We start from the raw sequence: 27,690 nt of genomic DNA on the forward strand, positions 1-27,690 counted from the left end.
CTCCCGGGAAAGGACGTGGCGCCCCCGCCGATCGCCGGGTTCGGGAGGCGCGAGCCGGATCCTCCGGCGGTCGGTGTCCGCGGTCCGCAGCCACAGTGCAGACTTGGTCCTGCACGAGAGAGGGGACCCCGTCGCCCCCGCAGGATTCGTGGAGCCGCTGCCCGAAGAAACGGGGATGTCGCACCGCGAGCCGGCAGGCAGATCCCTGGACAGCCGGCGCTCGAGGGCCCCGGCGGCGGCGCGGCGGGGCGGGAAGGGGGAAGTTTTAAAGCCGAGTTGTGGGAGCCGGTGGCTGGCGTCCCGGCGGGATGAAGCTGCATTGCGAGGTGGAGGTGGTCAGCCGGCATTTGCCGGCCTTGGGGCTGAGGAACCGGGGCAAGGGCGTCCGGGCGGTGTTGAGCCTCTGTCAGCAGGCGCCCAGGACTCCGCCGGGTCCCCGAGCGGGAGGCGAGCGGGACGGCCGTCACCCCGCCTGTTTGTTCATTTCCACCCTGAAGGACAAGCGCGGGACCCGCTATGAGGTGCGTGGAACCGGCGGGTCAGGGGTGGCAGCCAGGCGTTCTTGCCCTAAGCGCCCGACTGTTTCCCCAGCTGGACTCCGTCTTGGGGATTGCCGAGCGCCCGGCCCCTGAACCCCACCATCACCCGGACCCTGGCGTCTCCCTACCGTCCCGAAGGCGGAAAGATTTTAAGAGTCACTTAATTTTCTTGCCTATTTCTGCGACTTTATTGACAGCCTTGCTGCTTAGTAGTAGATAGCAACCCTGCCACTTTAATGCCTTTGAAATTTCGGCCTGCGTGTAGCATCAGTCAAGTTTGGGAGAACCGTAAAATGACTACACTTTGGTTCAGTAGATTATGTTTCTCCCAGTTTCTTCGCTAAATTTGTTTGTTTGTTTTTAAGGCTTTGTGGGATGCATCTAAGGTCGTTAGGCCAGATTGTGCTGTGCTCAGTCGCTTCAGTCGTATCCGACTCATTGCGACCCCAGGGACTGCAGCCCGCCAGGCCCCTCTGTCCATGGGATTTTCCAGGCAAGAATACTGGAGTGGGTTACCATTTCCTACTTGAGGGGATCTTCCCGATTAGTACAGCAGTAAAGCAGTGATGCTTGGGTTGCAACTTGATAATTTTATTAAAATTCTTGGCTACTGCATCTCTCGCTCTTTCTTAACTGTTTAATTTCCTAAGTTTTTATTTGTTAGGTACAAGGCTTTTTTTGTATCTACATACCAGTAGTAAACCCTCTAGAAGAAGTTGGGAATTGAATTTTTAAAGCACAAGTTTTATAAAATCCTTTTACCTTGATTCCCAGGCACGTTCTTTTGTGAAAATGACTGGAATACCCTTGTACCTACTATCATAAAATTGAGGGGTGATTCATCACCCTCTTTGCATCTAACTCTTGACTGGGTTTTATACAATTTCTGGGATTGTTTCCCTTACAGTGTTGTATCCTCAGTAAATACTCTTAGTTGAGGAAGAGTTATTGCTGTTTCATTCAGAGCCACGTAAATGTTTGTGTAAGTAGTTGAAAGTCTAAATAATTCCCCCTTTCCGGTGGAATCAACTCATGTAATGTTTTAAAATGGAAAGGACTTCTGTCACCAAATTTTAAAGATTAGAAAACTGTTAGGTGAGAGAAACAAACTCATAACCAGAATTGGGTCTCCCTTTTTTCCCTGTTGACCTCCCTAAAACCTATCTTTTCATGCCCACCTTAGGTACTGTCTGTTTTAAGAGTCTGTTATGATCTCTCCTTTAAAACTTCCGCTGTGCTAAGGTCAGTAGCTGAAAATCCTAACAAAAATTTTATTGTAAACCACTAGTTGAAAACTTAGTGTGTGTGCAGGGTGCAATGCTGGATAGATACGATGGGAAATAAACCTGATTTAATCTCTGTTTTTCCAAGACTAGAAAGGGAAAAACAGAAATCACCACTTACAAAGGTGGGCTATAATTGCTGTAATAAAGGTAGAAGCAGAGTGGTATTATATAGTATAATATTAAAAATGAAATGAATTCTGATTCAAGTCTTTGAGAAAGTTTTGTGGAAGAGGTGGTGCCACAGGGCTTGGGACATAGTAGGTGTCAAGTAAACATTTATTTGTTAGTTAAGGTGGTTTGGTCTTGGCCTTGAGGAGTAGGAATTAGTGCTGAGTGTGGAAGCACCTTGGGGCTCTTTCTTACAACCTTCTACTTTTCTGTCCCATGACGCTGTCATCCATCTGACTGATTTCCAAATCTGTGTCTTTTGCTAGTCCTCTCCCTTAATTTCCAACTTGAGCCAGCTACCTACTGGAAATCTTCATTTGGTTGTGTCACAGTATTTCAAACTCAGAATACCTCCAGATTAATTTTCCTTGCCACCCCTGTCCCAGCTTTTCTGATAGTGTTCTGCAACTCCTTTAAGTAGTATTCTGTCCCTTTCCAGGAACCTTAAAGGCTTTTCCTTCCCCATGTCCAATATATTATTGAATTCTTTCAATTCTGCTTCCTGGGTAACTTTCGTATTTTCATACCCCCTTCCATCCCAGGTATAGCCTAAACCACCATTGTCCCTTGCCTGGCTGGTTTCTTAAAGGATCTCCTTACCTCTACCATTGTCTTTCCTCCATCCCATTCTCCCCTCTCCCAAAGTTCATTATTAAACTTTGTAGTTAACGGGAATTTTCAAAATGTAGATCTAACAGTAATATCCACTGAATATTCATCTAAGCTCCGTTTACCTCTCTACACTCATCTGCCTCTTTTCACTGGATCTTCCAGGCATACTGAACGTCTTTCACCTCCTCACAGTTGCCAAACTCTCTTACCTTCAAGGCTTTGCACACTATTCCATTTTATTTATATACTACCTCCCTCTCCTCCCCTCAGTATCTTCACTTGCTTAACATATTAATCCTTCATTTCTTACTCATTTTGGTTCTCTTTTATACCCCCAGACCAGGTAAGAGTCCTTTCCTATATAAGGTCGTATAGTAGCCTGTACTTCCTTGTCTTAATATTTGTTATGCTTATAATTACTTGTTTAATAAACTTTCTGTCGTGAAATTGGCAACTTGATAAGTGTAATTACCATGCTGGTCTTATTTACCACTGTTGTCCCCAGCCCCCTGTCATAGTGCCTGGTTCATAGTGGCTTCTTAATAAATAGTTGTTAAAGCTTTCAGTAGAAGCAACATCAGTTATTAAAAATTATTGAGCAGCTATTATATGTTAGTCACTCTTCTGGCTCTGGGAAAATAATACTGAACAAAGGAGACATGATTTCTGCTTTCATCAAGTTTATATCTTATGGGAGGCATGCCTACCCCAGGCTAATAGACTAAAGTTAAGAAAGCAGGTAACTACTATTGGCAACTCTTACTACACCCAGAGTTAGAATGGGAGAGAAGAAGCATTCTCCTCAAACAAAGGGGATTCTGTTCTTGAGGAAGGAAGAGTTACTGGACAGGTAGAACAATTGTATCTTACCCAAAGCTGGATAAGGAGTGTAAATACCCCCAAAACCAATCAAACAAAAACGTTTAAATCTTAAAACAACAAAGCACCCAGATGTAAGGTCTAAAAGCCAAACTGAATCCTGGCAAAGTGGCATATTGCAGATGTAATAAATACTGAATAACAGTACCTGGTTTTGTAATTTTCTTCCCCCCCGCCCCGCCCCGCCCCGTCCCATTGGTTTTAAGCAGCTAAAGGAGAATATTGAGCAGTTCTTCACCAAATTTGTGGATGAGGGGAAAGCCACTGTTCGCTTAAAGGAGCCTCCTGTGGATATCTGCCTCAGTAAGGTATGGTATTAATGCGTAGGTTGGTTTACTGTAAAGAGAATAGAGGCTGTGTTAGGAGCCTGATCTCCCACAGAGCTGAACAGAGACAGGCACTTGCAGGCATGTTTGAGGAAATGATGGCAGCTTCCCTGGCTTGCTTGTGTGGCCTTGAAAAGAGCAGAGTCAGTCTTAGAGAAGTTGCCCAGAATGAGAAGGAAAACTGGTTTTGCTTCTGTGCCCAAGATGGAGCCTCAGGGTGTTCTTAGAACTCTATAAGCAGGTGGCACAGGTCTGCATCTTGCCAGCTGAATCACAGGCAACAAATCTAAATTTGGTGTTAAAAAAAATGGATAAAATACAATTAGAAACACTTTAGGGGATATTTTACTTACTATAATCATTTTTTTAAATACATAAACCATTAAGATAAGAAACTGTTTTCTTCTTTGCCTTATCTCGCTTTTTCCTTTTTTCCCTTCCCAGAGGGTAGGAGCTGTGACCTTGCATTTGCCTTTATCCTTGACCCCAAGTCAATGCTTTGTAAACATTTAAAGTTTAATAACTGTTTAAGCTGTTTTATTTAATGGAGGTGCTTTGTTCTACCTCCTCCTGTTCTGGTTTTTCATTTTCTTTTGCTAATCAGCCTGTCCTGCCACTGACTCCTTCTACCTACAAACAAGCTGAGAGTCCTACCAATTAGAATAGAAGAGACAAATTTCTAGAAAGTTGAGGCTAAAGCTGTCCACTTTCTCAGTATCTCTTTTGACCTCTACTTTCACTGGTTTGGGCTTCCCTGGTGGCTCAAAGGGTAAAGCGTCTGCCTGCAATGCAGGAGACCTGGGTTCGATCCCTGGGACAGGAAGATCCCCTGGAGAAGGAAATGGCAACCCACTCCAGTACTCTTGCCTGGAAAATCCCATGGACAGAGAAGCCTGGTAGACTACAGTCCATGGGATCGCAAAGAGTCAGACACGACTGAGCGACTTGACTTCACTTTCACTTCACTGGTTTATTCATAAAACACTGTCAAAGGTCAGTGATCTCTTCCTATCTGCTAATCACATTGCCATGATTACTCATCCTTTTTGAGCTCTGTAGAATTTGACACTAATGACCACTCCCTTCATAATAACTTTTCTTTCTTGCCACCTGTGATAGGGCACTGTGCTGGTTTATCTTCAGTTTTCTTCGACGCTCCTTTGTTTCCTGTTTCTTGGCAACCTTTTTTCTATCCTGGGAGTGAAGACTTTATTCCCATCCTCTGCCTGCTCTCTGCCATACATGCTTTCTGTTAACACAGCTCCCTTTAATGTGTGTAACTCCCAAGTAGGTCCCTCTGCTGGACCTACTTAACCCAGGTCACCAGACTTTCCTCACTCCACTTCACCGTGTATATTGCTGCGAGAATAATATGTAGCTCTTGTTACGTAATTCTCAACTCAAAATTCTTCAGTGATCTCCCACAGCTTGATCATTCTGTCCTCCTTACCCTGGCATCAAGGGTACTCATTTATACACTATAGCCATACAGTATTTCTACTCTTTTACTCCTCTGCAAAGCTCCCACATCCCAACCAAATACTTAGCTTCCCAAACTTGCTGAAAGTTCACTAGTCCTTCAGATAGAAAGGTTTTGAAGCTTCTAAAGTATCCAGGAAGTATTTTTATTGCTGACTTAATTCACATATCACTTTAATAGTGATTTCTGTGTCCAGCTGAAAGCGGTCTCTTGCTTTTGATGTGTTGTTACTTGCTTTTGGCAATAAGTGCTAAGTTACACCTGCCTTTTTTTATTTTTAAGTTTCTTGATATATATATATATAATTTTTACTTATTTTATTTTTGGCTGTGTTGAGAGTTGCAGTGCATGGGCATCTCACTGTAGTGACTTCTCTTGTGGAGCACAGACTCTAGGCGAGTGGGTTTCAGTAATTGTGACATGTGGGCTCAGTAGTAGCTCTTGGACTTAGTTGCTCTGCAGCATGTGGGATCTTCCCGGTCCAGGGATGGAACCCATGTCCCCAGCATTGGCAGGCAGATTCTTATCCACTGCACCACTAGGGAAGTCCTTGGCCTTGCTTTTGACAGGGCTATTGCTTTTCAAAATTCCTAGTCTTTGTGAACAACCCCCCTGGGTATGTTGTACTGTACAGCACTACTTCAGTCTGTCTCTGAGGCACCAGAGATTTGAGTCAGTTCATCTTTTCATTTTCTTTTGGTTACTAAGGTTAAGTAACTTTTTAAAAAAATTTTATTGGATTATAGTTGATGGGTCAGTTCATCTTAAATCCAAGTCTTCAGTGGAATCTTTATATTTTCCTGTTTTATTGTATGCTCATATGGTTACCCCTGTGAACAGTTTTATTTAGAGTATGTCAACATAATTTTTTCAAAAACTTTAAAAATTTTTGTATATGTAATTAAATTTAGTGAAAATAGAATACTGAAAAAAATGTAGTAATTTTCAATAAATAATTGCATGATTTACATATACAACTTCACCACGTTTGTTTAGGATGAATTAGCATGCATGTATTACCTAAAATGGAATTTATAATTGTACAACCTACTTTTACATCTTCAGGCCAATTCCAGCAGTCTAAAGGGTTTCCTTTCAGCTGTGCGACTGGCTCATAGAGGCTGTGATGTTGAGGCACCACTTTCAACCCTCACACCAGTGAAGACTTCAGAATTTGAAAAATTTAAAACTAAAATGGTTATCACATCCAAAAAGGACTATCCTCTAAGCAAGAACTTCCCCTATTCTCTGGAACATCTTCAGACTTCTTATTGTGGGCTTGTCCGGGTTGATATGCGTATGCTTTGCTTAAAAAACCTTAGAAAGTTAGACTTGAGTCATAACCATATAAAAAAGCTCCCAGCTACAATTGGAGACCTCATCCACCTTCAAGAACTTAACCTGAATGATAACCACTTGGAATCATTTAGTGTAGCCTTGTGTCAGTCTACACTCCAGAAGTCACTTCAGAGTTTGGATATCAGCAAGAACAAAATTAAGGCACTCCCCGTGCAGTTTTGCCAGCTCCGAGAACTTACATATTTAAAACTTGATGATAATGAATTGATTCGACTTCCTTTCAAGATGGGACAACTGAGGAACCTGCGGTTTTTGTCAGCAGCTCGAAATAAGCTTCCATTTTTGCCTAGTGAATTTAAAAATTTATCCCTTGAGTACTTGGATCTTTTTGGAAATACTTTTGAACAACCGAAAGTCCTTCCAGTTATACACCTGCAAATGCCATTAACTTTACTGGAATCTTCTGCACGAACCATATTATATAATAGGTAAGCCTTTGATAGCATCATGGTATTTTCATCATTCTCAAGAGTTAAGTCTTTAACATGGCTGTTTATACTATGCACAATCTGACCCTTTGCTCCAGTGGCCTTCTTTTAAAAAGAAATGACAAAAGTTATGGGTCTAGAAGAATGGGCATATGAATAAACACAGGTAAACTTTGTAATGCTCATAGACACCCACTGAAACCCAAGCCAGTCTTCCCTCTTCATCATCCCTAGCTTAAGTGCTCTTATCGTAAAGCAGTGGTTCTCAGATTTTACTTCACATTAGAATTACCTAAGAAGCTTTAACAGAGAAGGCAATGGCACCCCACTCCAGTACTCTTGCCTGGAAAATCCCATGGGCGGAGGAGCCTGGTAGGCTGCAGTCCATGGGGTCGCTAAGAGTTGGACATGACTGAGCAACTTCACTTTCACTTTTCACTTTAATGCATTGGAGAAGGAAATGGCAACCCACTCCAGTGTTCCTGACTGGAGAATCCCAGGGACGGGGCAGCCTGGTGGGCTGCCGTCTATAGGGTTGCACAGAGTTGGACACGACTGAAGCGACTTAGCAGCAGCAGCAAGGAGCTTTAAAAAATTCTGGTGGTTAGTCCCCACCCAAGACTTATTAAGTCAGAATGTTTGGGAGTAGGACTGAGTATTTTTTTTCTTTTAACTATCCAGGTGTTTCTAATGTACAGGTAGCTAGGATTAAGAGCCTTGGCTTCTCAAATTTTAATATTCATCACATCCCTGGGAGTCTTGTTTAGCAGATTTTGTTTTAGAGGTCTGAAGTGGAGATCTGCTTTTTAAACTGCATTCAAGGTGAGGCTGCTAGTTCATGATTTATACTTGAATACTAAGGCTCTAAAAGTAACTTGGGCTATCCTTGTAGCTTAGTTGGTAAAGAATCTGCCTGCAATGCAGAAGACCTGGGTTTCATTACTGGATTGGAAAGATTCTCTGGAGAAGGAAATGGCAACCCACTCCAGTATTCTTGCCTGGAGAATCCCATGGACGGAGGAGCCTGGTAGGCTACCGTCCCTGGGGTCGCAAGAATCAGACAACGACTTAGTTACTAAACCACCACCACCACCAAAAGTAACTAAGGGCTCATTATTGTTTTAAGGCAGTGATCCTTGAAAGTTGAGGAATGCATCACCAATCATGCTTATTGTAACACAGTACTTAACTAAAGCAGATTGCTGGTCCCAACCCTTGGAGATTCTTATTCAGTAAATTTGTCGTGGGGATGAAGAAACTGCATCTCTAACAAGTTCCAAGGAGATGCTGATAATGCTGGTCAGGGGACCACACTTGAGGACTGCTGGTTTAAGGTATTGACTCTTAACTAGGAGTTTAAAATTATCTCTCAAGTGACAGTACACGTAAGTGCCAAGAACAGTGCCTGGTTCATAATAGGTCTCAATAAATACTCACTGGATTTATAAATACATGTAATTTGCTTATTTGGCAAATTAAAAATCATTAATTGTGTTATCATTAGTTGTAGCTGCTGCTGCTGCTGCTAAGTCGATTCAGTCGTGTCCGACTCTTAGCAACCCCATGGACTGCATCGCACCAGGCTCCTCCGTCCATGGGATTTTCCAGGCAAGAGTACTGGAGTGGGCTGCCATTGCCTTCTCCACATTAGTTGTAGAGGAACTTCTAAATAATATAGATGTGAAATACATACCTAGATCTGGTCATATAGGTCCTAGATTCTACCTCAGATCACCTAGTTCAGAATCTCCAGAGATGGGCCCCTACTGTGTGTCATAGATTTTTTAAAGTCTCCAGAAAGTGATAACTCATGATTCAGGTTAAAACCGCTGATTTGAGATAACTCTAAATGGTGTCTTTTGGCAATAAACCACTCCCAAGTGTCTTGTTCTTTGCTTTCTCTGAGACTTACATATGAAAAAAAAAACGTATTTATTCAAAATTGAAAATTATGTCCAAGTGAGAAATACTGTAAATGGTCACTGATAACTTGAAAGGATCATAAATTGGCTAGGATGACTCTGATCTTTACTGAAGTATAATTTTGCAAATTTCTAGCTCCCTTGGTTTAAGAATATAGATCCAAAGCCATGAGAACAATCTCTGCTATTTAGCTGTTGAAGTTATAGTCTTAGAAAAATATGTGGGGACTTACATTGGGTAGAAAATACAGTTTTTAACTGTTTCCTGTTTTTCTTAGTCTATAACCAAAAGCCTGGAATATAAGTAAGTGGTTTGTTTTTGTTTTTGTTTTTAAAGTTACTTACACAAGTTAACAGATTAGTACATGTGGAAAAAATGAAAAATTGTAAACAAAGTCAATCCCATCCTTTAAGTAAATAAGCCACTATTTTTGATTTGATGTGCGCTTTTCTACTAGGGTTTTAAACACTAGTTTAGGAACTTCCTTGGAAGTCCAGTGGTTAAGACTGTACTTCCAGTGCAGTGGGCACAGGTCAGGGTACTAAGATCCCACATGCTGTGTGGCAAAACAAAACAGCACCAGTTTAAATTATAATAGTAGGTTTTACTTGTTGCAAAAGATCTGAACACTTGTTAATGTGCCAGCCCATGTACTAGAGAAAGAATAAAGAAAAGCGTGTGGGAGACACAAAGCGCTTGGGGTATGATTGTGTTTAGGGTGCAGGAGAGATCTGGGCACTGGGCAGGCAATCTCAAGATTGTCTCAGTGTTATGCAGGGTGAGAGCAATTGTATTGGGGGCCACTGAAGTTTTAAGTAAGAGGGTGGATGACTTAATTTAAGCACAGTTAGGACCCTTGCTTGCTTTAGTAAAGTAAAACTAATATCACATTTAAAAAATTTGTTTCACACAGTTTAGGATTCTCTTTTGAACACTTGATGCCTAGGAGTGTATATGTATTTATTTAAATGTTTCTTCACAGATAGAACTGAGAAATTCTCTCATTACCATTTATAGGAATTGTATGAGAGAGCCATACATTTAAATTATGTTACACTGGTCATACAGTATAATTATATAAAGGACTGATGACTCTTTCCTTGTATTCAGTGGGTTATACTATTAAGTGGCAATACTGAAAGGTAACTACTTTATGTAGTATAGATCCTCTTAGGCTTATGTCATATGCTGTTATTTAGTATATTTTTCCCATTTGTACCAGTTTGGAAAATAAAAACAATATACTGAATTAATAGAGTAATTTTATTTTCTTATGGTTATAATTCAGTGTCTAGTAATTCATGTCCTAATACATGAAGTTTTGAATCATTAAAAAATATCTTTAAAATGTTTTTTTCCAATAGGATTCCATATGGCTCTCGTATCATTCCTTTCCATCTTTGTCAAGATTTGGATACTGCAAAAACCTGTGTTTGTGGAAGATACAGTATAAGCAGTTTTATTCAAGGAACTACTACCATGAATCTACACTCTGTTGCTCACACTGTGGTCTTAGTAGATAATATGGGTGGTACTGAAGCACCCATTATTTCTTACTTCTGTTCTCTAGCCTGTTATGTAAATTCTTGTGATATGCTCAAGTAATAGGTGATACCACAAAAAGAAATTCCATTTAGTCTCAGACTAATTTGGGATTCAATTATGGTTTAAATGTCAAATTGGAGAAAGGGCAGCTTTCCACGGATTTTGTATACTTGATTGAGGGGAAGAATGTGTGGTAGTCTAACATTTTCAATCATTTGATTGTAAAATCTTAATTTCATTAAAACCTGGTTAATTTTATTGTGGTGTTAACTTTTATCAGTTTATCACACTTGTGTTGATTTTGGCCTAGTATTTCCGGTTGTGGGGTTATCTTTTAATGTTAAACAGATATTGATCCCAACCACTCTGTTCATAGAATTTTCTTAATTTTTGTCTTGCATTTAAGTTAAATTGAGTTTCTATATATAGAAAATATACTTTGGACTAATACAGTCTAAATTGTAGTGAAAATTTGTTCAATATGAAACTACATGTTTTTAAACACTTGTATTTTCAGGTATATTTTTCTATATACAGAATTTTATATTCACCAAACATAAAGTAGAAGTTGTTTTGGACAAATAGACTTCGGCCTTAAAAGTTTTATATTAATCGCATAATCTTTGTTGTGATTTTTAGGTTTTTCTTTTTTTTTTTTTTCCATTTTTAGGGTTGGAATAAGGTTTTGGTGTTGGATAGGAATAGGAGAAAATTGCCACTTTTTTACTGATTAAGTCTGTATTATATGAGGGTTGTTCTTTTTCTGTTGGTCAGGTTTTTTTAAATTGGAGTATAATTGCTTTACAGTGTTGTTAGTTTCTGCTGTACAACATAGTGAATTAGCTGTTGTTATATCGTGTGAGTTACTCAGTCGTGTCACTCTTTGCAACATAGCCCGCCAGGCTCCTCTGTCCGTAGGAGTCTCTATGTATACATATATCCCCTCACTCTTGAGTCTCCCACCGCCTTTGAGCTCCTTATGCTATACACCAACTTTTGGTCTTTGAAACTACGAATTCTAAGAATCTTAGGATTTCCTAAACTCATAAATTACTGAGATATTGACCAAAAATATTATAAAATTTTAGTAACTTTCTTTAAAAACATGGTTCTTTAAAAAGTGATTGGGGGGGGGACATATTTAAAAGTAATTCAGTGCTTACCTGATTTTTACATGTTCCTGTAGAGAATTATTTCAATAAATGCAGGTGTAATAGCATATGTTGGGAATAAGTGCTAAACATGTTATTCCTATACAGCCCTTTGCATTCTTCCTCTCTTCAAGCCATCTCCATGTAAGCATCTTAGCCTACTTAAAATTCATGTACAGAAAGCAGAATTTGTTCTTATAACCCATACCCCTTCCCAATTTATTTCTCCTTTCACTCAATATTCAAACTCCTTTTTCTTTCTTGCCTTTATGTGTTTACTAGACTCACTTCTTTGATTCTAACTTTCCGTTTTATTCAGTCAACGTTGTTTACCTCCTCAACCCTCCCCACAGTCAATTTATAACATTTGAGTACCCCCCAGAGTATGCGCAAAAGGGTTCAAACAAGAATTTATGTTGTCATGAACTCATGCTTTTTTCACAAGCTTCAGAACTTTTTGTAGTTAGAAGTCAATTATCAACTCCTACCTTACATTCAAGACTGAGGTCTAAAAAGGTACTGTCCAAAAAACTGATGGAACTGTTGTCTCTTGTTCAATAGGGTGGTCATTAGCCACATGTGGCTATTGAACAATAAATGTAGTAAGTGAGGCATTGCATTAATTTAAGTAGCTATATGTGGCTAGTAGTCCCTGCTGGAGTGTACATTTGCAGAAAAGTCAGGGGTTTTTTTTTGGCAGCCATTGTGGGATATTAATTCCCCAACCAGGGATTAAACCAATGTTATTAGCAATGAAAGCACGGAGTCCGAACCACTGGACCACTAGGGAATTCCCAAAGTCAGCTTTTAATTTTTCCAACTTGGATCCTGTTTCACTCAGTCCACTATACACAGATCTAGCTTATCCCCTTCACTTTTAAAATTTCATATTGGAGCATAGCACAAATAATATTGTGTTAATTTCACACTGGAGCATAACACAAATAATATTGTGTTAGTTTCAGGTGTACAGCAAAGTGATTCAGTTATACATGGATTTTTCAAATTATTTTCTTAGGTCATTACAGAATATTGAACAGAATTCCTTGTGCTATACAGTAGGTCCTTGTTGGTTGTCTGTTTTAAATTTATCAGTGTGTACATGTCAATCCCCAATTCCCACTCCATCCCTTCCCCCCATCAGAAATTTGTTCTCAATCTGAGTCTGTTTTGTAACATTTTAAATTCATTTGTATCAGTTTTAGCCATGGCATGTCTTTCTCTGACTTACTTCACATAGTACGATAATCTCCAGGTCCACCCATGTTATTGCAAACGGGACTATTTCATTCTTTTTAATGGCTGAGCACTCGTCATTTACTTTTTTTCAAAATCTGATTAAGAACTTTCCCAGCAGCTCATCAATCATAATTATGAATTCACCCAACATAAATATATATTTGAAATTGACCTGAAAAAGTAAACCATCAGTTTTTCCCTTCTTTATGATTTAGCTCCATAACCTAGTCAGAAAACTTGAGGTGGGACTCCTATCTTCTTTGTATATAAATACAAAATGCCAGTTCTTGTGGAACGAAATTTAAATAATGAATTTGAGAAGACGATGAACTTTAACCCACAAATAATTTACCACTATTTTAACTTAGAACCATATTAGGCATGCAACTAATGTAAAACATACAAAAGATTTTAGTAGGAATATCGCTGTATTTATTCTCATTCAGGCAATTTTTCTGTAACTTCAACATTTTCCTCTCAAAACATAAGAACAAAAGAATCCCAAAGCTTAGAACTGGATCACTTGGCCCTTTCTCTTCTTATCTCCTCCAAGTTCAAAATGCTTGCACCTCTTAATGGCCAGCATCCTCTTAGATCTGCAGTTGGGCTCAACGCATTCAAGTCTCAGCACGATCTTCTTGGTGGTTTTAGCCTTCTTCCGGAAAATTGGCTTGGTTTGCCCACCGTAGCCACTTTGCTTCCGATCATAGCGCCTCTTTCCCTGGGCATACAGGGAATCTTTGCCCTTCTTATACTGGGTCACTTTGTGAGGCTGATGCTTTCCACACTTCTTACAGAAAGTCCTGCGGGTTTTAGGTACGTTGACCATCTTTGCAGTAGAGGTGTCTTCGCGGTGCAAACTGTTGTAAAACACGGGAGCAAAAGTTAGAACACTTGAAACAGCAAGTAGAAACCCACCAAGTACTCATTTTCCGTATGAGTAAGTGCACAACTTGATGGAATGCTTAGATTTGTTAGGTAGGTAGAATAGGGAAAAGGAGTCCAAAATGGCCGTGGCTAAAAAACAAGGAAGGTCCGAGGACCAGAGTGAAGACTTCAGGCAGAACAAACAGCACTCCTGGCTAAGCCCAATTTGCATAGGGCAGGCCCAGGTGGAGGAAAAAACACAGAAAAAGAGGAGCCAAAGCGTTTTCTCACTGACTCACTCACTCTCCCGCGTGCGTGCGCTCTTTCTCTCTCCACACCGCCCCCACCTCTCCCGCGCTCCTCCACTCTTCCAGTCTTTGGGTTGGCATGCCCTCACGCTTTGAGGATGGATTCTCCTGCTATCTCCTAAATAAAATGGAGCTGTAACACTGATTTGCCAAAGAGCTGTAGCACGGTATGTCCAAGACCCAGAGCTGTCACGCGCCGAGGGCTTTAATGTCCGTCGCTCCAAATCTTCGTTGTGACGAGACAAAGAACCGAGGAACATACACTCTCGTGACAGATTTACAGAATGAGACTCACTGAAAAACAGCAAGAGCAGCAGCACAGGGACGCCTAGTACGGTCAGTCCTGCGTACAACAAAGTGGGATCCTTTGGGGCTTAATTTATCGTGGTTGACCAACAACTAAAGCGTAATGGTGTGATTTTCTCCAGCAGAGAGAGGACCGAAGCTAGAGTTTATTTTCGACTCTCAGCGCACCCTTTCCCTCCAGGTTCTAGTTTCCGTGCATGCCTGGCTCGGAGGGCGGTGTAGAGCCACCGCCACGTACTGCCACGGCCCGCCCAGTCCCTTCGAGGACTGCATCTGCCTAGTTTCACTTTTGCCTTCAGAGCACCGTCACCCGTAAAAGCCCTAAAGGCTGACGTGTCCTTAATGAGTGCCGCCAGGCCCAGCAGCCGCCATGCGAGTGCCCTTTCCGGAAGGGAAAAGTGAATTCTGGAAATCCACTAACCAAGGCGGTGGGCCTCACCCTCTCTCTCCTAACAGGGCTCACCAGGCCCGGCCCGGCCCAGCCTCGAATCCTGAGCACTGGAGGCTCCGGCGTAACAGCCACCACCCAGCACCGGACTTACCGAGAGACCCGACGTCCACGTTCCTGCCTCGCTCGTCTCGCGCCTCACCGGAAAGGGAGGGACGTGGCGGAAGTAGGAACTGAGCCTGAGCGGCAGTGCTGCGAACCAATAGGTGGCGCGCAGCGACGGCCGGGCGTCTCCGGACGTGTCCGGGAAGCGCCAACCGACGGCCAGGGGCGGGCCCGAGGGGTGTGGGTCCCCGGGCCGCGGCGCTCGGCGGGCGAGTCGCTGCTTGTCAGGACAGTCGCCGCCGGAGTGAGGCCAAGCGAGGCTGTGTTTCTCGTTCCGGGATGTCCGGGGCCGCATAGAGATGAGAGCGCCGAGGACGCAGGGCCGCTGGAGGCGCAGGTAACGGAGTCGAGGTACAGCGGGGCCGCGTCGGGCTTCTTACCGGACCGGTGCTGGATGGAGAGGACCGAAGCGACGCCGTGCCGCTGCTCCTAGCGGCGGGGCCGCTGCCCGAGCTGCAGTTGCCAGGTGAAGATGTGTGGAGCCCGGGCGGCGCGGGGGAGCTGAAAACCTGCGGGTCCCCGGACCCCCGGGGCCCGGGATGAGTTAGCGAGGGCAGCTGCGGGGGCCAGTTCCGACTGCTGCAGGCCACCGCCACGGTCGCCGCCCGCCCGCCCGCCCGCCCCTTCCCCGCCGGAGCCGCTAGCTCCTTTCCGCGCCCGCCCGCCCCCCTGCTCGCGCTCCCGGCCCCGGAGACCATGAGGTTCCGCATCTATAAGCGGAAGGTGCTGATCTTGATGCTCGTGATGGCCGCCTGCGGCTTCGTCCTCTGGAGCAGCAATGGGCGACAAAGGAAGAACGAGGCCCTCGCCCCGCCGCTGCTGGACGCCGATCCCGTGCGGGGTGCCGGCGCCCGGGCCGGGGACCATCCCGCCGTGTCGGTGGGCATCCGCCGGGGCTCCAACGAGTCGGCGGCTCCACTGGTCGCCGCGGCCCCGCAGCCCGAGGTGGACAATCTGACGCTGCGGTACCGGTCCCTAGTGTACCAGCTGAACTTTGACCAGACGCTGAGGAATGTAGATAAGGCCGCCTCCTGGACCCCCCGAGAGCTGGCGCTGGTGGTCCAGGTGCACAACCGGCCCGAATACCTCAAACTGCTGCTGGACTCACTTCGAAAAGCCCAGGGAATCGACGACGTCCTCGTCATCTTTAGCCATGACTTCTGGTCGACCGAAATCAATCAGCTGATTGCTGGGGTGGATTTCTGTCCAGTTCTGCAGGTGTTCTTTCCTTTCAGCATTCAGTTGTACCCTAACGAGTTCCCGGGCACTGACCCCAGAGATTGCCCCAGAGACATGGAGAAGAATGCAGCTTTGCGAATGGGATGCATTAATGCTGAATATCCCGACTCCTTCGGCCATTATAGAGAGGCCAAGTTCTCCCAAACCAAACACCACTGGTGGTGGAAGCTGCATTTTGTATGGGAGAGGGTCAAAGTCCTTCGAGACTATGCTGGCCTCATACTTTTCCTAGAGGAGGATCACTACTTAGCCCCAGACTTTTACCATGTCTTCAAAAAGATGTGGAAATTAAAGCAGCTAGAGTGCCCCGAGTGTGATGTTCTCTCCCTGGGGACCTATACTGCCATTCGAAATTTCTATGACGTGGCTGACAAGGTAGATGTGAAAACGTGGAAATCCACAGAGCACAATATGGGTCTGGCCCTGACCCGGGAAGCCTATCAGAAGCTGATTGAGTGCACAGACACTTTCTGTACTTACGATGATTATAACTGGGACTGGACCCTTCAATATTTGACTGTATCTTGTCTTCCAAAATTCTGGAAAGTGCTGGTTCCTCAAGTTCCTAGAATTTTTCATGCTGGAGACTGTGGTATGCATCACCAAAAAACTTGTAGACCAGCCACCCAGAGTGCCCAACTTGAGTCACTCTTAAATAATAACAAACAGTACCTGTTTCCAGAAACTCTAACTATTAGTGAGAAGTTTATGACATCCCTTTCCCCACCTAGGAAAAATGGAGGGTGGGGCGATATTAGGGACCATGAACTCTGTAAAAGTTATAGAAGGCTGCAGTAAAAAAAAAAAAAATCACAATTACAAAAGCAAAAGTAGTGACAGTCTTCTATTTTTGATATTTGTCCAAATAGGATACACAATTGAATAAAAAGGTTTAGGAACTGGTTTCTGCTTTAATACAACAACAAAATTCTTGTAAAAGTTGTCCAAATATAGTCATCTTTTCCTTTTACGTCTGATTAAGATTTAAAACGCAAGTTTTCATTTTGAGAATTGCGTTTTAAAGTTCAGTGTGTATCTGCTAGAGGTAATCATTGTTAATTGATAGAAGAAGGGAAACTATTTAAATTGCATCTATTAATCTTTTTATCTGGAACTTTGTACACTTTTCCACTTTCAAGACTTACTTTAAGTACAGCAAAATTTATTTAAAATTGTCATATCAGTAAAAAGTATTACAGTGAAATTAATAAGAGTATTAATGTAACAAGCCCAGCTTCACTCTTGACACAGTAACTAGGAAGAGGTTGCTTCAGTGGTTTTATAATTCAAAAATTATGTTTGTTAAACACCCTGTCAGAACAGAGTCATTTTCAGTATTAAAGATTCCTGTATTATTGTGTTAAAAATTGCCTGTGCTCTGGAACCTGCATAGAACACACTTTTCTTTTGGAATGTATTTGACTGATAAGAAAGTTTAAACACTTTTCACCTCAATGTAGAAATACAGTGATTTTTTTTTCTTTTAGTGCTGCCAAAATAAAATACTTGTTTTTGCATAAAAAGGTTCCTAATCATTTTTCAGAATAATTTTACATCAAAATCCACTAAAGACACTCTTGAAGGTTTAAAATTAGCATTACATCTTATTTGTACAGTGTATAAGTAAGTTTGAAATAAAGAAAACCCAGCTCTTAACATGCATTCCCTTTGGAGGAAACTGGCTTTCAAATTAGCCACGCAGAGATAATGAGCAATAAAAAGCTGCTGTGTAAGTGAAATACAGCCAGAAATGAAACAAAGTTCAGTCCTGCCAAAGTGAAACATGTTCTAGAGCCAGCTTTATTTTACCAGAAATCGTACTTTTTAAAACAACAAAGTAAATAAGAAACAGGCTTAAAATTTATTCCATATTTAACATAAGTTTCCCTTAACATACATAATTGCATTCAACCAAAAGTATACTCATAGACTAATTTCTGTGTTGATACTGCAAAGTCATTTCAACCTAAAGACTGTGTACCTAATGGACAGTCACAGAATTATTACTGAATCAAATAATTCCCATCATGGTTGAAAAATATATATGGTCATCTATAATGGCGCACGGAGAAGGCAATGGCACCCCACTCCAGTACACTTGCCTGGAAAATCCCATGGATGGAGGAGCCTGGTGGGCTGCAGTCCATGGGGTCGCTAGGAGTCGGACACGACTGAGCGACTTCACTTTCTCTTTTCACTTTAATGCATTGGAGAAGGAAATGGCAACCCACTCCAGTGTTCTTGCCTGGAGAATCCCAGGGATGGGGGAGCCTGTTGTGCTGCCATATCTGGGGTCACACAGTCGGACACGACTGAAGTGACTTAGCATAGCATAATGGCGCAAATAGTTCTGTTTTATGAGTTCCTTTATACTGCCTGGAGCCCAGTTGGGTCCAGGTTTTACTGGAGATAAAGTGTATATCAGGATGAACTGCCAGGCGTTGTTCCAGCTTTTGGTGCTCTGACCTGACCTCCCTAGTTCAAAAAGACTAAAGAAATTAGGTAGTTTCCTGGACGAAGGTAAGGCCAGAGGTTTGAGTTAGTAGCTGACTTTGGAACAGAAATACATCATCAGCTCATGGTCTTGGGGTCAGCAATTAGATCAACAAATATTTTCCTTTCTATATTGTCTTTCGTGTTGTCCTAAAACTTTTTATGAGAGAAAAAAGAAACTATTGGGATTTTCTCCTGGCCTTATGTAAAATATTCCACAAAACTCATAATTTAGCAACTATTAGAAACATCTGCTGCCCTCTTTTAGGTATTATAAAAGAAACTGATTAGAAAACACTAGCTTTTGTTGTTGGAGAAGGCAATGGCACCCCACTCCAGTACACTTGCCTGGAAAATCCTATGGACAGAGGGGCCTGGTAGGCTGCAGTCCATGGAGTCGGTAGGAGTTGGACACGACTGAGCGACTTGTTTCACTTTTCACTTTCATGCTTTGGAGAAGGAAATGGCAACCCACTCCAGTGTTCTTGCCTGGAGAATCCCAGGGACTGGGGAGCCTGGTGGGCTGCCATCTATGGGGTAGCACAGAGTCAGACACGACTGAAGCGACTTAGCAGCAGCAGCAGTAGCAGCAGCTTTTGTTGTTGTCTTCATGTATTACTATAAGGAAGACAATTTTCCTATTGGGGTAAATTCTCAGATTTTCTTAAATTGTCTTGTTCTAAAACTTGTAAACTAATTTTATAAAACCAAGGAATGTTTTACTAATTTCCAAAAAATTATTTTAAATTTTGAGTTTTCAAAGTCATTAATAACCTTTATTTATATATATGTATACACCCACACATACATATGGTGACTTACGAGAAGAGTAAGATACAGAGTTGAAGCAAATATACTAAATTTCAGTGTATTTGTATTGTTTGGATCATTTAATATTGGTTAATAAAGTTCTTTCAGAATCTCTATGACAAGCATAAATACTGAATAAATCCTATTTAGTGAGACTTATTGGAGAAGGCAATGGCACCCCACTCCAGTACTCTTGCCTGGAAAATCCCATGGGTGGAGGAGCCTGGTAGGCTGCAGTCCATGGGGTCACTAAGAGTCAGACACTACCGAGCAACTTCACTTTTCACTTTCATGCATTGGAGAAGGAAATGGCAAGCTACTCCAGTGTTCTTGCCTGGAGAACCCGAGGGACGGGGGAGCCTGGTGGCTGCCGTCTGTGGGATCACACAGAGTCGGACACGACTGAAGTGACTTAGCAGCAGTAAGACTTATAAACACATAGTTTTGAGATTCTCCTTCCCCCAACACACACACTATTGTGTGTGCTTTTAGTTCATTACATTCTTGAGAATTACTTTTTATGACACAGTATTTTGGAAACTTTATTAAAGTAATGGCAAACAAAAGCCAAAAGACTATAAACAGGTTGTTTTGACACTAAACATTTTACTCTCCATTAGAAAAAATATACAACAGAGGAATCACAAAACTTATTTCCATAATTCAGGAAGCTTTGTATTGACATAAACTCTCTGTGTACACACACACACACACACACAAAATACTAGCTTCAGTTTCCCCATAAGAATAAAAATACAAATTTTCATTTTATACTTTTTTGAATACTTTTGGTTTTAAGATAGTAAACAATCTGTTTCACGTCCAAAAGTTTTTACTCAGCCTCTAAAAAATGATACAGAATTAATCCAAGTCATAAAGCAAATTATTCTGAAAACTGAATGAGCAGTGAGTCACATGATCTTTAATGATCTGCACACTACCATCCTGCATATTGGTTTCCTTTATGTGGTCAAAACCAGGTGTATTGCGAACTGCAGTTTTGTTCAGTAACGAAGATGGGTGGTTTCCATCCAGTTCTTTCTCTTCAGTTATTACTGGTTCTTTTAAGTTATCTTTTCTTTCATTTGCATAAACAGCACTTTTGTCTTTTATAAATTCACGTTCCTTTTCTGACTTAGGTTGCTGAGACTCTGCAAACAGCTTCTGAGAAACATCAAGAGCCCCTTGTTGCAAGCACGTGGCTGAACCACAACGGTCTGCTTCTAGGACTGTGACTGCTACAGATGAAGCAGAATCAGTTGTTGAAATGGTAGCATGTTCTGTATTTTCTTTTTCTGTTAAAGGACTTCCTTCATGGACTCTTTCTTCTTTTTCATGAAGCTGCTCAGAGTTACTGCATTCTTGCAACTATGTTAAGAGAAACAGCAAATTAAGAATTCATTGAAACAGAAAAGTAAATTGTACCCTCTGAAAACTTTTCTTTAAGTTGTGAAGGAATAACCCGGTAGACTTGCAAATTCAATTTCTGGCTTCCCCCTCAAAGTCAATCTCCAAATGCTGCCAGTCATTTTTTAACAATCCAAACCTGGCATTGATTCTCTAATTAAATCCTTTCACTGATTCTTCATCTCCTTCAGGATAAAACAATCCTGGCCTACAAATATTTTAACATGGCCTATAAAGCTCAGTCGGAGAAGGCAATAGCACCTCACTCCAGTACTCTTGCCTGGAAAATCCCATGGACGGAGGAGCCTCGTAGGCTGCAGTCCATGGGGTCACTAAGAGTCAAACACGACTGAGCGACTTCACTTTCACTTTTCACTTTCATGCGTTGGAGAAGGAAATGGCAACCCACTCCAGTGTTCTTGCCTGGAGAATCCCAGGGACGGGGGAGCCTGGTGGGCTGCCGTCTATGGGGTCACACAGAATCGGACACGACTGAAGTGACTTAGCAGCAGCAGCAGCATAAAGCCTAATAACAGTCATTCTTATAAGGGCATTCTTGGTTCACTGGTTAGGACTCCACCCTCTCACTTCCAAGGACCTGGGGTCAATCCCTGATCAAGAAACTAAGATCCTTCAGGCCTCCGGAAGCAGCCAAAAAATTTAAAAAGGGTATTCTTGAATTTTTCTGTATTTCTGTGATTCTTCAGAACCTCTTTCTCACCTAGTTCACATATAAGTCAACTGTGCTAGTTACTAAATTAGTTAAGTCTAATATCAAAGACTATAAAGATAACCAAACTTAAACTAGAAAGAATGAACAAACCATATGTAACATATATAATTCCTGTGGTTTGAGAGTCAAAAAGAGTTGTTAGTCCCTGGACTAATACTCACATTTCCCAAATGTTAGTTTCTCTCTATTCCTCACTGAACAGTTATTTTGGGATTAAATGAGATAACATAAGTGAAAATGAATCACAGATATTTAATAGTAAAATACACATCAAAAAAAGGTCTGTATTCTTCTTAACATCACTCTTCCCAGCCATTATGTGCATTTAAAGTTATGATATAAAAAATCAAGAATTAAGTGATTTGTCAGGCTTCAACCTTGCCCCAAATCACTACTCTATAAAGCCTGCCCAAATCCTTACCTTTGCATGTATTTCAATCTTACTATCAGTAACCTGAAGAACTTCAATTAATGGTGGAGTCAGGGGTAATGTCTGTTTGAATGGAGGGCTCAGGACCTCTTCAAGAAACTCATTAACATTGTCTTCATTGACAAATAACCTTTCCTAAAATAAAAAGAGAAAAAAATATTCTACTTTATTGGTCATACTTGACAGAATTGTATCTAAAATCAGCTCATAACAATTCTCACACAGTTCAGGTCTTCACTTTTAAAATGTTTATTTCATGTTATTCCTATGCTGTTTTGGCCTAAGAAAACAGTATTGTACAGAGCAAAAAGAATAGCAAGAGTACACACATATATAGGAGATCCTAAAATAAAGTCTTAGGTCCTTTTCTACGTTTGTATAAATCTGAGGTATGCTTTCCCTCCAGATAATCCTATTTACAAATCATATCTTCCTTTTTTCCCCCCTCTCAGTATTTTGTAAGAATAACATCACCTCTAGTTTTCAATGCAGTCCAAACTATAAAATGTAATTCAATTTTAGAACACTTCCTAATGAGTCAGCTAAAGATAAGACAGTATGCATTCAAATTTTGTGTGACCAATTTGCCTTTTAGTTCTTGGTTAGGTAAGAGCCAAGTATAATACTTTACTTAAGAGAATTATATTCTATTTTTAAGCACTGTGATAATCCATTGCAACACTAGCATATAACTATATAAGAATGAGGAAACACTATAAATCAACTAATCTAAAAAAAAAAGAGGAAACACAACATTGTAAATCAACTAAAATAAACTTTTTAAAAATTAAAAAAAGGAAGGCAGTAGGATTACCAAACTACAGGATATACAAAAATCACTTATGCAGGCAATCCCAAAGACAAAGCAATTTGTTCCTATTCGAGTATGTCAAGTGAATATAGGTATATGGTTAGGTCTTTGAAGGAATAACCATATTTTAAATTCTTCAAATCAGTTCACCATTGCCCCAAATAAAAAGTTTTCCTCTGTACTACAATATAAACAAATTAATTACAAATACACACAAATGCATAATTTGGTCCAAATTGGGGGCGTGGTGGGGAGGGGAATCACAAAGTGATGTTTCGAATTCCCTTCTATTAAACAACCTGTGAACACGTACTAAACAAAAGTGAACTTTGGCGAAAGAAAAACTTCACATTTGAAATAATTTGCCTTGTATTATCTGAAGATCTAGGCGACAGAATAATACTGTAGGGTACAAACAACCCTCCCTGCCAAAGCATTTCTAAGGTTCATGTCTCTGCAAAAGACTTACACATTAACTGCAAAAACTACACCAGACAGTTCAGTTACCTCGGAAGAATAACATTTATAATGGAAATAGTTATGATTAAAATAGAAAGGATTTGCATAAACCTGCTTTCTCAGTCTAATGACTAATTTTACTATAAAAGATAATAAATTCAGAGGTCCTAAAGCTCTAGGAAAATTCCCAGTGAGACTTAAGGTTTACAGAAATGTATTTCGTACTTGTATGTAAAGTAACAAATTCTGACCTTGACAGCCACAAATCAGTCTCTTTATAATATTTTCATATAATGCATATAATAATGTAATCATTATATATGTCTACTCACAAAATACTGTTGTGATTTTTTTGTAAACTTTTTTACTTTTTTTTTACTTTAATACTTACAGCCTGGTTAGTAAAATTTAAAGGAAAAAAGTTGAACATAATGGTTCCATCAGCCTCAGCTAATGTGATGATTAATGAAGTAATTATAAATCTATTTCAGGCTTCAAAGATATAAAACACAGTTGCCCTAATCCCATTTTGGTCTAGTTTCTTTGCTAAAATAACATTCAGATACTAGAAAATCAGATCAAAATATACTTTAGTATTCTCTCAAATGCTGTCCATTAAAGCTTTCTTCCCACCTTGTGAGTTATTTTCTCATTTACTAAAACAATTACAGGAAAACGACTGCCCTTTCCTAAATTTCCCCCTTCTGATGACATAAACAGATAGTCAATTTCATATTTTATTTTCTCACAAAGTATCTTACCTAGCCCTGCCTATTTATTTTACCATTTTTGGAGGGTTTCAATTAACACTTCTCATACAAGATACACCTCATAAATATAAAAATTTAACTTACTAGTAAATTTCTAGAAAAACACAGGAAGAAGTAAAACTTTCTGGCAGGTTAAATAAAGCCCAAGGCCCAAAGCTTAAATTTTAATATACAATCTGTGCAACTAGTGTTCTGAATTAGGGAATTTAACCCTTGAAGATCTTATAAGAGCAAAAAAAATTACATGTAACATTGATACAAACCTCAAAATACCAATTAATTGTTGAGTTATGAGTGTAAAATTTCTATAGAACTTCAAATTTTAAGTAGGTTCTCTCCATCCCCGCCCCCCCCCCCCCAGTACTTGCCAATAGTACTGGAGTACTGAATTGAATCTCAAGACCCTAGTAGTAACTACAAAATTATATCCTACGTAAACCCAAGATTCACCCTCAGTTTTTGACTAAAAGAGATGGAGCTGAAGTCAGAGCTAACACAGGATTATATTACACTTTGTTAAATGCCAGCCATTATGCCAATACTAGTAGGGAAGAGATTAAAACTGATGCCAAAAGAAGTAATTTCAGTGTAATGTAAAGACCACTAGAGGTCAATCCCACTAAAATCAGGGAGTAAAATTAAGCTGCACCGTATGGCAGAGAACGCAAGGTATTTAGATTCAGCCCTGGGTCTGAGTTGGTTTTCCCACAAAAAAACTGGCACCGGCCGAGTTACTTTTGCTCTCTGGAAGTAAACTATTATTTACTTTCTAAGGTTGGGAAAAGCTATTTAAAACTGAAAATAACGCTATGATAGAATGTCTCTTCCCTATTTGTGTCACAAACCCCTTTGAGAATATGACCAAAGTTATAGTCCTTCTCCCCAGAAGAAAACCCTCAACTTTGTGTATACAATTTTAGAGGTCTACGGATCCCTGAGAAACCATTCATGCATTGAGGGCAACTTTGAAGACTTGAAACCCATCCACCAAAGAGGATGCGTTAAATTTTCGTGTTTTTTTTTTTTTTTCTCCCAAGTCTTTGATCAAGGGTTATCAACTTCTAGTCGTCAGGAGAGAAGTTATAATGGAAAATCCTTTGTTCAGGATAAACTGTGAGGATGACTGTGATAAGTGGAATAGAATATGTCAAACATTAAGACTCTAGAAAGAACTGTTACCTCCAAACAATAGTTGTTTAAACCGTAATACCACTCTCTCCAGTATCCATGGCATTCTGGAGACTTGGCCAGGTTTATCACTGCATTGTTGGAAGAAATGCTAACCTCTGGTTCTTTGGTACTCAATTTATTCTCTGGAGTAAATTGCAAAAAGAAGGAATAATAAACTAAGTCTTGGGTAGAGAAAGACAATTTGTACCAGAGGGGGTTCACTTCCCCTTGAAGACTTTGAAGCAGGATCCAAGGCACTTGAACGAGCAGTGTCAGGGATTCTTCATCCTGACTACACTGCAAAGGCGGGCACAAAGCTTCGCCGCGGTCGGTCCCTGGACCACCCATCGCTCGATAAGCCGGCTCCCTGCCGGTGCCTTCCCGCGTCTCGCGCGCCTCCACGCCGAGGGTCGGGCGCACGCTCGCGCTCCCTACAGAAAGGCCCGCGTCGAGGTCCCCACAGGAAGTACTAAGAGCGCCTCCGCCACGGTCCCCAGGTGAGTTCCCGGCTCCTGAAGGCGGCTCCTCCCGGGTCCCCGTGGTTGATATCTCTTGCCCGCCGAAATCCCGTTCCTCGGATTTTGCGACGCGCTCCTTCCCGGGGGCGTCCGGAGTTGTGATCCCGGCGTCTGCAGCCCGGGTTCGGCTGCGACCTGAGATTGCGTCCCCAGCACAAACCCCCGCCGGGCCCGCCTCCCCGCGGCAAGCGGAAGCGCACGCTGCGCCATCAGTTCCTGGCGGGTCGGCTGCCTCTTCCGGGGACGCGGCGGGCTCCGGGCGCGAAGCGGTAGGCGCCACGGGAAGTGTCACCACCAGCTGCCGCCGGGCCTTGTTGAACTGTGCTTTGCCGCGGCTGTCATCCACCGGGTACGGGAGCGAAAGTCGCAGCCGGTAGTCGGGCTTCCTTGAATCAAGGCACAGCAGCTTCCCCGTCACCTCCAGCGCCGCCTGCTCGGCCGATCGCAGCAACGGCAGCTCGATGGTAACCACCAGCTCTTGCGGCACGGTGCCGGGCGCCGAGTCCCGGGAGCAGCGGTAATCCTGGAGATCCACGTGGTGGCGCTGCACCACGCTGTAGCGAGGCTCGGTGGGGGCGGGCTGCCGGACGGCCTCCGGAGGGGAGGGCGCCTGAGGCCGGGGGACTGCAGCGCTCGCGCCGGCCGCCGGGTATCGGTAGGGGTAGGGGAAATCGGGGAAAGGGCTCTCCGGCTCCCCCTCGGGCCGGGCCGGCGCGCCTCCGGGCAGGGGCGTGCGCAGTACGGCGGCATCCGGGGTCCCCTTGTACTTGATCTTCAGGGTCTTGGCGTTCCTCCGGTCCAACTTCACGCCGAACTGCTTCTCCACGGCCTCCAGGGCCGTGGCGTCCAGCATCTGGCGGAAGCGCTCGTGGCGCCGGGCCAGCGCGATCGCGTCTGGGTGGAAGACCACGTCGTAGACAGTGTAGCGGGTGCCGCGCCCCGACGCGTACTCGCGGCCGGGGGCCAGGCTGTAGGGCAGGGACCACTGTCTGCCGGACACCGCGCTCCCAGAGCCGGGCTGGCTGCTGGGCGCGCCCACCAGCGCGTTGCTGCACACGTTCACGAAGCAGCGCCGGGTCCCGTCCAGGCTGGTGCGCAATACGTGGCCCGGCTCCGGGTGCACGAACCGCACCTCCACTCCGCGCTCACGCTCCAGCGCCGTGATCTCCTCCTCGTAGCGCCGCCGGTTCTCAGGGTCCGTGAGCTCCTCGGCGTACTCGGAGAACATTCGCCGGAACTCCGGGTCCTGGAAGGCGGAGGTGAGCCGCTGGACCTCCTCTCCACTAAGATCCAAGTCTTCTAGCGGCGAAGAAGCTGCCTCCTTGGTCATGCTGTCCTTCGGCTCCTTGCGCGGAGGCCAAGGGAGATGGATCTGAGACCTAGTGGGTGGGACGCGAGGTGAAATCGCTAGTCTCCGGAGAGTGAGGAGGCGGAGGTCCGTAACGGCTTCAGAATTGAGCCTGGGCGGCGCGTGCTCGTTGCCATAGTGACACCACCAACACCCAGGAGGAGGGGCAGGAACAGGGATGATAGAAATGACAGAAATAGCCTTAGTTTCTTCAGACCAACATCCTACGTTGTTTAGATTCCTGTGCCATGGTGCAGTTACCTGTGCAGAATAAGCATCTTAATAATTGTAATTTCCAGCATTATGTACGTTATTCGTTGTTCAGAACCCTTCAAGGTAGACCTGATCCTCAATTCACAAAGAAGATGAGACCTGAAAAGTTACCTCACCAAAGTCACACAGCTAATGCACCACCCAGCAGTCATAAACTGTGATTCTATCGTAAGTTTTTCTGTTTATTCACTTCGCTAAACCAACATTTCAGTCTAGATATTTCACCAATTCACCCTATTTACAACTCTCATTTGGTGTGA

General features: G+C 42.6%; 4 protein-coding genes across 5 annotated transcripts; 2 read left to right on the forward strand and 2 right to left on the reverse strand.

Annotated features, from left to right (window-relative positions):
• Positions 1-222: 222 nt before the first annotated feature.
• LRR1 (leucine rich repeat protein 1) lies at positions 223-10,803 on the forward strand. Of its 2 annotated transcripts, XM_061429788.1 has the most exons (4): positions 223-521; positions 3,694-3,792; positions 6,356-7,077; positions 10,365-10,803. In XM_061429788.1, the coding sequence occupies exons 1-4, from the start codon at positions 309-311 to the stop codon at positions 10,603-10,605; spliced, it is 1,275 nt and encodes a 424-aa protein (XP_061285772.1). In that variant the 5' UTR covers positions 223-308; the 3' UTR covers positions 10,606-10,803. The 2 variants fall into 2 exon arrangements, with proteins under 2 accessions (XP_061285772.1, XP_061285773.1); XM_061429789.1 differs by lacking the exon at positions 6,356-7,077 and having other exon boundaries at positions 10,365-10,523.
• A 2,541-nt stretch (positions 10,804-13,344) lies between these two features.
• On the reverse strand, positions 13,345-15,048 carry RPL36AL (ribosomal protein L36a like). The gene is made up of 2 exons (XM_061429804.1): positions 14,959-15,048; positions 13,345-13,795 (listed from the first exon to the last, which is right to left on the reverse strand). The coding sequence occupies exon 2, from the start codon at positions 13,762-13,764 to the stop codon at positions 13,444-13,446; it is 321 nt and encodes a 106-aa protein (XP_061285788.1). The 5' UTR covers positions 13,765-13,795; positions 14,959-15,048; the 3' UTR covers positions 13,345-13,443.
• An 81-nt stretch (positions 15,049-15,129) lies between these two features.
• Positions 15,130-17,731, forward strand: MGAT2 (alpha-1,6-mannosyl-glycoprotein 2-beta-N-acetylglucosaminyltransferase). Its single transcript, XM_061429787.1, has one exon. It carries the CDS (start codon positions 15,666-15,668, stop codon positions 17,004-17,006), a length of 1,341 nt encoding a protein of 446 aa, XP_061285771.1. The 5' UTR covers positions 15,130-15,665; the 3' UTR covers positions 17,007-17,731.
• A 2,309-nt stretch (positions 17,732-20,040) lies between these two features.
• Positions 20,041-27,139, reverse strand: DNAAF2 (dynein axonemal assembly factor 2). Its single transcript, XM_061429780.1, has 3 exons — positions 25,301-27,139; positions 22,073-22,216; positions 20,041-20,879 (listed from the first exon to the last, which is right to left on the reverse strand). The coding sequence occupies exons 1-3, from the start codon at positions 27,137-27,139 to the stop codon at positions 20,373-20,375; spliced, it is 2,490 nt and encodes an 829-aa protein (XP_061285764.1). The 3' UTR covers positions 20,041-20,372.
• Positions 27,140-27,690: the final 551 nt, after the last annotated feature.

The sequence above is a fragment of the Bos javanicus genome, chromosome 10 (genome assembly GCF_032452875.1).
Source record: "Bos javanicus breed banteng chromosome 10, ARS-OSU_banteng_1.0, whole genome shotgun sequence".
Lineage (NCBI taxonomy): Eukaryota > Metazoa > Chordata > Mammalia > Artiodactyla > Bovidae > Bos > Bos javanicus.

Coding starts and splice junctions, on each gene's coding strand:
- LRR1 (XM_061429788.1), top strand. CDS start 309: ATGAAGCTGCATTGCGAGGTGGAGGTGGTCAGCCGGCATTTGCCGGCC. Junction 3,793..6,355: donor TGGATATCTGCCTCAGTAAG/GTATGGTATTAA, acceptor TTACATCTTCAG/GCCAATTCCAGCAGTCTAAA. Junction 7,078..10,364: donor CGAACCATATTATATAATAG/GTAAGCCTTTGA, acceptor TTTTTCCAATAG/GATTCCATATGGCTCTCGTA.
- RPL36AL (XM_061429804.1), bottom strand. CDS start 13,764: ATGGTCAACGTACCTAAAACCCGCAGGACTTTCTGTAAGAAGTGTGGA.
- MGAT2 (XM_061429787.1), top strand. CDS start 15,666: ATGAGGTTCCGCATCTATAAGCGGAAGGTGCTGATCTTGATGCTCGTG.
- DNAAF2 (XM_061429780.1), bottom strand. CDS start 27,139: ATGACCAAGGAGGCAGCTTCTTCGCCGCTAGAAGACTTGGATCTTAGT. Junction 22,217..25,300: donor TAAACAACTATTGTTTGGAG/GTAACAGTTCTT, acceptor TTTTTATTTTAG/GAAAGGTTATTTGTCAATGA. Junction 20,880..22,072: donor AGATTGAAATACATGCAAAG/GTAAGGATTTGG, acceptor CTCTTAACATAG/TTGCAAGAATGCAGTAACTC.